Here is an 8,589-nt window from a genome sequence, read left to right on the forward strand (position 1 = left end):
TGTATACATGTATATTAGTGCAAAAAAAGCAAACGCAGTACTACTTGCCAAGATAAGACTGATTTTGGTAAATGACATAACTACAAAAATAAAAAAGGGTGGGTGGGCGGGGCTGGCAGCTATTTGCTAAAATAAGACTGATTTTGGTAAATGTCACTCTAAGAAAAAAAAAGGGTGGGTGGGCGTGGCTAGTACCTGTTACGATAATTAAGATAATCTCCGACACTACCGAAAAATAAAATTAAAAAAAAAACAATTGTTTTTTGTCCTTCGAACACTTCGAAAATTACCCAAGGGCATTTTTTTATGAAGTTAGATTTGTAGAAGTTATTTTCCATTTCTTGGAAAATTCCAACAATTTTACCAGAATTGATCAAACGAAAAAAATGTCAATTTTCGACGCACTATGAAACCAAATTTTTCGAAAATTTTAATACTTTCTGTTTTTCAAATAAGCTGTCGAGCCTTATATCCCAAAATTTTTTGATTACTTTTAAGCAATTTTTCAAAAATCTCAAATTGTCAATATCCCACCTCCACTGTATAATTTTTTTCAGCGCTTTTCGAGCATCAATCGGAAGTTACTCAAAGACATTTTCTTGTAGATTTCAACTGGTGCTTGTAGATTACAACTTTGGGCTTCATTTCATCAAAAATTCCAATAATTTATAGCAGGTACTAGCTTGGCAAATTATATACCCTCTAAGAAAAGAGAGGGTGGGCGGGCGGGGCTACTACCTAGCTAGGATAAGACTGATTTTGGCAAATGACATATCCTCTAAGAAAAGGGAGGGTGGGTGGGCGGGGCTAGTACCTGCTAAAGTAAGACTGATTTTGGCAAATGAGATATCTTCTAAGAAAAGAGAGTAGCAACTGCTAAGAAAAAACTGATTTTAGCAGGTACTATCCCCGTCCACCCGCCTTCTACTTTCTTAGAAGGATCTCATTTGCCAAAATCAGTCTTATCCTTCTTTATTATATAATGTGACTTTGAATACTCTTCGTTCGGAAATTTTCGATAATTCAGAAGTTCACCCGAACTACTAGCAAGACTACTTGAAAATTTTTCGTTTTCCGAACAATTCCGATGCCTGACGCAGAATTCCTAAAGACTTTTGGAGCCAAATGGAAGCAGAAATTTTTAATAAACTAAAAAACATACCCATAGAATTTTTTACATTTTGATAGTTGAACGTATGGTGTCGTTCTCTAAGTTTATGATGACCGATTTCGGTTTGTTTATAAGAGCATCCTCATATTTCATAGTGATTTTTTTGTCAGGTTGGCAACATATTTAAAATTTCATGCTGGTATACGGTATACTTGATTGTCAAAATGAAATTTATGGCACCAAGTCATCTTTTGAAAAATTTCCTTCAATTCGTTAATAATAACTCGGTATTTTACAACTGTTAAAAAATTTATCAAGGAGTATATTCGACTTAAAACATTTGGATTGTGTAATTTGAGGTTACGTTGAATGTATTTCCGGAGAATCTTTGTTCAACAGTGAGTTCAATTGTAAATTATTACATTAATGAAAATCTACTGAAATTAGGAGATCTGGAATTGTTTTAGGAATAAAACCAAACCGATCATCACGTTAATATTAATATTAACCATCCCATAAATTATAGAATTTTGTGAGCAAGTCAAAAGTAAATATTTTACTACACATGATTTTAAAATGCAGACTATCACCTCTTTCAAAATTGTTTGTCTATTAGAAGAACCGCCTTAAGCTGATATAAATTTACAAAAATTGAAGTTTTTTCATTTTAAGACTACTTGATTTTGAATTACTTAAAATTTTGCAGTTATTAGAAACAGTATTTTTAAATTTGAGCCGATTCAATCCATTTCACATGATTAAAGTAAGTGTGGTTAAAGTAAATAACGTAATGGTTTCAATCTTTGAAATTACGCATTTTTCAAGAAGTGCTACACAATGTGTACTTTCACATTCTTCTGTAAAAGCATTTTTTTTTACAAAAATCATAATTTAACTGAATTATTTTCTTTAATGGCATAAGAACGAGAATATCCTGGTTTTCTCTAGAATGTACATTAAAGTACATTAAAAAAATTGAACCATAACCCACGCTTTACATTGTTTCGTATTATGTGTTGAATGAACACCTATACTATTACAAAGATTAAACCACAAAAATTGAACTAATAATAAACAAAATCAAGGTGGATTCATAAACCACAAATATATGAGTATGTTATATCATAAAATTTAAATAGCTATTACTAGAGAGCGGATTTTATGAAATTTGCATATCTGTTATTTTTTGCATATAAGTCTTGATATTTAATATGTGAACGAATCATGCTAATTAAAAATGAATACAGCTATAAAAAAATTGCATATTTGCATATATTTGCCTTCTGCTGCATATTTCACCAAACGGGTGCATATTTTGCATTTTTATCAATTTTTGTACTAATTTGAAAAAAAAAATTATCGTCATTCTATCGGAATTTATCTAGAAAGACGAAATTTTATTAATCATATTGCAGATATTGTCCTGAGTTTAAAATAACTAGGAAAGGTTTGGGTTTTATGGTAGTTTGGAAACACCACTGGGTATTAAGCCATCCTTCCAGGTAAATTCGCGCCCTAATTACTTTTGGAAATACCGTTCATTCCCAAAATTTTTGTTCGTTGGTTAAGTGGTGGTCTAAGGGACGTTATACTATTATTTTTCATCGTGAGTTTGTATTGAAAGCAATTAAAGGGATACAGGTGAATCAATATGTCGAAGAGAACTCAAATTAATTTATGAATTAAACCTTTTCCTGAACTTATTCTTCAAGAACGAACTGTGTTTTGTCGCGCCTGCCCTAAACCGGTAAGTATTTTTACATCTGTGGACGTAGTACGCAGTTTTTCTATTTGCAAATACTTATACTTATTTTAGAATCACCGGAAAAACTTTTTGTTAGAATATTTCGAAAAAAATCTAAAAATAAATTGTTACCAAAATAGTAATTAAATAGTGGATTACTACTATTTTTTAATTTGTCCTATTTATATTTATTTTTTAGTATAAGAATAATATCTTTAAAAACGTGATCTATGTGTTAGTGAGATGTAATTAAACACTTTGCAATGTGATTTCTGTATTTTTTGTAATAAAACGTAAGCTCGGGAACCCTGTTTTTGTATTTTATAAATAAATTTAGTTCGCTTTTTTTTAATTTTTGGAGCATATGCATCTGCATATCTCTGCATATATTAAGAAAGTTACTGCATATTTGCATAAATTTGGTGCATATCATATGATCATATTTCTCAAAATTTTGGTGCATATTTTCCGCTCTCTAGCTATTACCATGCAAAATTTTGAGGCGACGTCATCAAATCGTTGGTGGGGACGATCAGACAAATTTTGGTTAGTGTTTTACAAGAAACAAATCTCAATTTAAAAACAGACGCGAATGCTTAGGGAAATATTATTTACACACGTCAAGTGACGTTTATTTAGGAACATTTTGAGGTGACGTCATCAATTTTTTGCAAGGGATGAACGGACAATTTTTTGTTAGTTACAAAGTAAGCAAACAAAGCATTCCGAAAATTTTCAAAAACCTGTTGCAATGTAAAAAATGTGATGCTCTAGAGAGTCACCGTTTCTTTGAACGAAACCAACAAGATCAAATATCTGCTCTGGAAACCAAAATTTTTTAGCTTTCTAATCGGCGTAAACAAATTGCAATCCTTTTAATCTAGAGCAGAAAGCGTTACGAACTCATTTAGTATTCCAATGAACCCTTAACGTAGCGAAGACAAACAAAAATTCCAAATCAAAATGAAATAGTTGCTTTTTTACCAAGAACTTATCACCAACCGCTAACAAAAAACAAGGACATTTCTATTTATTTGGAATACTCTCAGTCAACAAAAACTTCCAAACTAATTTCCAAATAACCACAAACTTATTACGAAAATATGAACATGACCGTAAACAACAAGGTGACGGGATATTGCAACAACAGTATAAAAAATTTGTATGGTCTTTATTAACATAAAATTTCAACAACATCATAACAATAACAATTTAATAACATATATTACATAATACTTAAAACTATCACAACAAAAACACTTTTTGTTATTACATGACTAATTTACTAATGAGTACCGGCAAATTCATCAAATTCCCGCTCAAACTCCGACTTTTCGATCATATACCTGGGTAGCTTAACCCCAAGTCTTTTACTATAAACCGGTTTGGTTTCAGCACTGAAAGCTCCTTCTTCAGCACCTACCACAAACTCAGCAGGAGTTTTCTTGTTTGGCTCTTCATCAAAATCTCTTTCTTTCTGAGGACTTTCGTTAGTGGCCGACCGTTCCGGCTCTCTGACTTTCTTCACGTTCTTCTTTGGGCTTCTTTTCGGGTTGTATTTAACCCTGGTTTCAAAGTCTTCGGAAGCGGCGGCTTCCATGGTAGCAGGAGCCGCTGCTGCTGGTACTACTGCTTGCGCTGGTACTACTGCTGGTGCTTCAACCGCTGCTTGTTGGTTCGCTACTTCAGTACCAGCGGGTACTTGCTCACCGGATTTGTTTTCGCCTTCAGGGGCTTTGATTTGTTTGACTTCGTGGTAGGCGAGGTGGCTTGCTTGGGGTTTGGACTCAGACACGTACATGCACTCTTCGTGCTGGATACCCTTCTTGTCCACACACAAGTAGCAAGTCATACCATTCTTTTGAGCTTTTTTGCAAGCGGAACGATCCTTTTGGGTGAATTCTGCTAATACTTCTTCTACGTCTTTTCTAGTGGTTTCGGCTGACGGGTCACTTGCTACTACTTGAGCTTGTTGGGACTCTTCGTGGTGGAATTCGGGGAAGAGTTTGAAGTGGTACTCATCTATATCTTTGTAGGGTTCGGAACTTCTGGGGGAATCCGCATCGTCTCCTTCTGCTTCAGCAGAATCGGGACTACCGTAGAGACTGGGTTCCAAGCCCCGGACTCCCGTTTTTTGTTCCTTGATGGTACTTTCAGCGAAGTGTTTGGGGATATCGTATGGGTCGTCACTAACGAGTTTCTTAGGGGGTCCTTGGGCACCAGGAATACCAGTGTTGAAACCTTCAATGGGTTTATACTGTTCCTTTTTTGAAGTTGGGTCTTCCTTAGAATCAGGGTTGTACTGTTCGGACAGTTTGAACTTGTCGTGACCTTCATAGTTAGCTTTGTACATTTCAGCAGGCTTGAAGTTGTCGAATTTGCTAAATTCAGCATTCTCATTACTTGCTAAAGTAACGGGTTTGAATTCTTTCGTTTCCGAACTAAAATCTTCTAATTTACCATATTTTGAGTTGTCGTTGTTTGGTAAAGTGACCGGTTTGAATTCGTTGGATTGGGACGCAAAGTCTTCAGCTTTTGCAAACTTGCTATTGTCGTTACTGGGTAAACTAAGCGCTTTGTACTCTTTGGAAGGATCAATTTCTTCCTTCTTTATACTCTTGATGCTACTTTCAATTTCTTTAGTTTGTACGACGGGTTTGGTCTCTGAACCTTGTTCGGGTTCGTCGCTGTCGTACTTCTTCTCCGTCACGAAAGCATACTTTTGTGCTTTGGGTTCAGACGTGTAGGAACACTGTTCGAAGTTGCCTCCAGTCTTCGGGTCCTTGCAGATGGTGCAAGTCATCCCTTCGCTTTCTTCTTTGTGACAGTTCGCTGGGTTATTGGTAATAGCTTCGGACTGAATTTCCGAGAAACTTTTGTCAATTCCGTCATCAGCGGTATAGAATTCCGGGATTTTGTACTCGTCGTACTTTTTTTCTTCTTCTTCGTCGTACGATTTCTGGGATCGCGACTTGATGTATTCGTAGGGATCGGTGCCGTCGCCTGAGTACCTCTTGTGTCTGACTCCGGCGGTTTCGCCTGAGTACCTCTTGTATCTAAAACCGTCTGGATCCTGCGACGGGGTGGAGTACCTTTCGGAAACTCCGCTATAGTCGTTTTTGGGTTCTGGTTCCACGGCGTACGAGCACTGTGTGAATTTGGCACTGCTTCCAGGATCTTCACAGACGAAGCAATTCATCGCGTCCCTCTTCCTCCGACTGTGTTCATCTTCGTCAGGAATGTGCTTCCTGATTCTTCTGCAGTTCTTGTCTTTGAGATGACTCGGGATGTTTTCGCTGGGTTGACCTTCGAAAACCGGGGCAGCCGTGCTTGCTACTTTATTGTACGAAGGGTTAAAAGGAGCCACTGTACTAATCAACTCCCCCAAGTACTTGGTCTGAACGCTCTGTTCAGTCACAGGCTGAAAACTGTATTTTTGGTAAGGAGTGGCTGTCGGCGCTTGGGTAAGTTTTTCGTAATAACCTGCAGCCTGAGGGTGCTGGGCAACAGTAGAACTAGACTTGCCAGTGTTATAGTCAGTGTACTTGCCAGAAGGAGCCGACGGCTGGTAGTCGTACTCCGCAGCGGCCTCCTTTTCCACGTCGTACTCGTGCTTCTTTTTCGCTTTAGGTTTAGCTTGAACTTTCCCAACTTCAGAACTGTACTCACCGTCGAGAGTCAAAGGCAAATTGTGAGAGATGTAAGTGGGACCTTCCGGCACGAAATCGTCTTCTTCCTGATTGGTCTTCTGCTGTGCTCTCTGCGCTTGTTCGAAGTAATCAATGGGAAAATGACCACTCTGCGAGAAGTCGGGAAACTGCTGCTGGTTGACCGCGAACCCGAAAGTCTTAGTTTGGGCGGCAAAAGGGTTCTTGGGTTGAGCGACCTCTTGTTTAATGGACGCTCCGAAATCTGAAAGGGTTTATATACAGTTTGTTTATGGAAGACGGGTATTTACCTATTGAAGGGTCAAAGAACGATGCGTATTCAATAGGGCTCGTGAACCCGACTTGACCCGGATTACCTTGGTTTGCGACTAGAGGTGCGGAGGTGTCCACCGCGTAATATTTAGAGTAGTCTACAGGGCCGGACTCGTCCTGGGCGTCTTCGCCCTCGTCGTAGTTGGTTTCGTAGTCTTGGCAGTAGCATTGTGTCAAGGTTAAGAGCAAACAAGCCTGAAAGAGCGTTTTTGAAAAATGCACCATCACGGTATCCGGCACGGTCACTAACCTGAAGAAAAATGCTTCTGTCCAGAAGCATTTTGATCGTCACCGGGTGAAGAAAAGCACGATAAAATTGATACAATTTTAGATGCAAGCATTTATATAGGTTTCCCACCACGGATTACGGAGCGACGTAACATGAAAGCGGATTGTCTCGCTTTAAGTTCCAGTATTTCTTAAAAACATAAACTAATCAACCGAAAATGATTGTGTGCACTTGATCAACCGTGACACTATGGTTTTTTATGTAATTTTTGAGATTCACGCCAGGGAGGATGCTACAACCCCAAAAAACGCGACGAAAAAATCGGAACGACCTCAGAGTACCACGTTCTGTTTATTCCAGTGAAAAAAAGCACGTAATGAATCGTTCGAAAATTCCAGTTGCTAAACCGACTCAATAGTGGCACTTTTTGCTCCTCAAAACAGCCTTGCCGAAGGCAATAATTACGAATTTAAGAATCGAGCGATGTGTTCGTACCAGTATGTGCAAAAAGGCGTTCTGCACGACCGACTGCATGAAACACGCTTTAAGAATGGATCGACGCGATAATTGTGTTAGCTTTTTGTAGTGCACCACATCTGGAAACATTTATTTACACTTACTTTCATCTGGATTTTTTGGCTGGGGTACCTCCTGCCGGAAAAAAGTTGTACCATCGAAGTTTTTGCACAAATTCGAAAACTGCTAGAATTAGTTCTACCTCAATTATGGTTTAGAAAATCGCCTGTTTTGTTCAATATGCCGTTAGATTATCGTGCAAAAAATACGAGTCGCAGGACAAAAATGATTTTGCAAAAATTGAAACCGTAAACAACTTTTACCCGGCATTTTTGCTACCTTCCAAAATCGGTCACAACTATAACGTGTGGTAAAATTCTTATTATGGTAAATGTACCAAAAATCGAACGTTGTTTTTGTGCTCTATTTTGTCAAGTGCACAATTCTCACGAAACAGCTGATTATGCTAATAGTAGTAAAAACGGTTGCTGCTTCATTTAAATCGCCACTCAGTTAGCTAAGTGATTTGCAAACGGATCAATTTCCTTGCTATTATATAATTAAATGACAATGCAAAGAAAATCCAAAAAACAATTACAATAAATAATTGTCATTCATTACACTATGAAATTGAATGTAAATTGCACGAACTCAAAGAAATGCAGGAAGAAAATTTCTTTTGTCGGTGCAAAATCGAAAGCATAACATCCTTAAGATTCACGTACAAAAACGAACAATGCTGCTGTTATTCATTGAATATTACAAAGATTTTGTGGTCAATCGTTCAATGAATCTACGAATATTTTGAATTTAACAACGAAAAATAAAACCTTAAGAATGTCTATAAATATATTTCTTGTGGTAAACTTTCCTTAAAAGGACCTTCTGTTTGTAGACAATATCCTGCAATACAATTTCGCCATAAATATAAAAATCTGGATTCAAATTGTTGTATAGATGACCCCCATTACAAGGTAAGTGAATGTGAAATCCTATATCTTGGAACGCC

At 37.4% G+C, this 8,589-nt stretch overlaps 1 protein-coding gene across 2 annotated transcripts; it reads right to left on the bottom strand.

The window, feature by feature from the left end:
• Positions 1-4,007: 4,007 nt before the first annotated feature.
• Positions 4,008-7,194, bottom strand: LOC135127738 (uncharacterized). 2 transcript variants are annotated; one of them, XM_064054329.1, is made up of 3 exons: positions 7,086-7,194; positions 6,880-7,030; positions 4,008-6,767 (listed from the first exon to the last, which is right to left on the bottom strand). In XM_064054329.1, the coding sequence occupies exons 1-3, from the start codon at positions 7,113-7,115 to the stop codon at positions 4,141-4,143; spliced, it is 2,808 nt and encodes a 935-aa protein (XP_063910399.1). In that variant the 5' UTR covers positions 7,116-7,194; the 3' UTR covers positions 4,008-4,140. The 2 variants fall into 2 exon arrangements, with proteins under 2 accessions (XP_063910399.1, XP_063910398.1); XM_064054328.1 differs by having other exon boundaries at positions 6,814-7,030.
• Between the last annotated feature and the right edge of the window lie 1,395 nt (positions 7,195-8,589).

This window comes from Zophobas morio, unplaced genomic scaffold, assembly GCF_036711695.1.
Source record: "Zophobas morio isolate AGI-343-1 ecotype UQ-CSIRO unplaced genomic scaffold, CSIRO_AGI_Zmor_V1 ptg000012l, whole genome shotgun sequence".
Classification (NCBI taxonomy): domain Eukaryota; kingdom Metazoa; phylum Arthropoda; class Insecta; order Coleoptera; family Tenebrionidae; genus Zophobas; species Zophobas morio.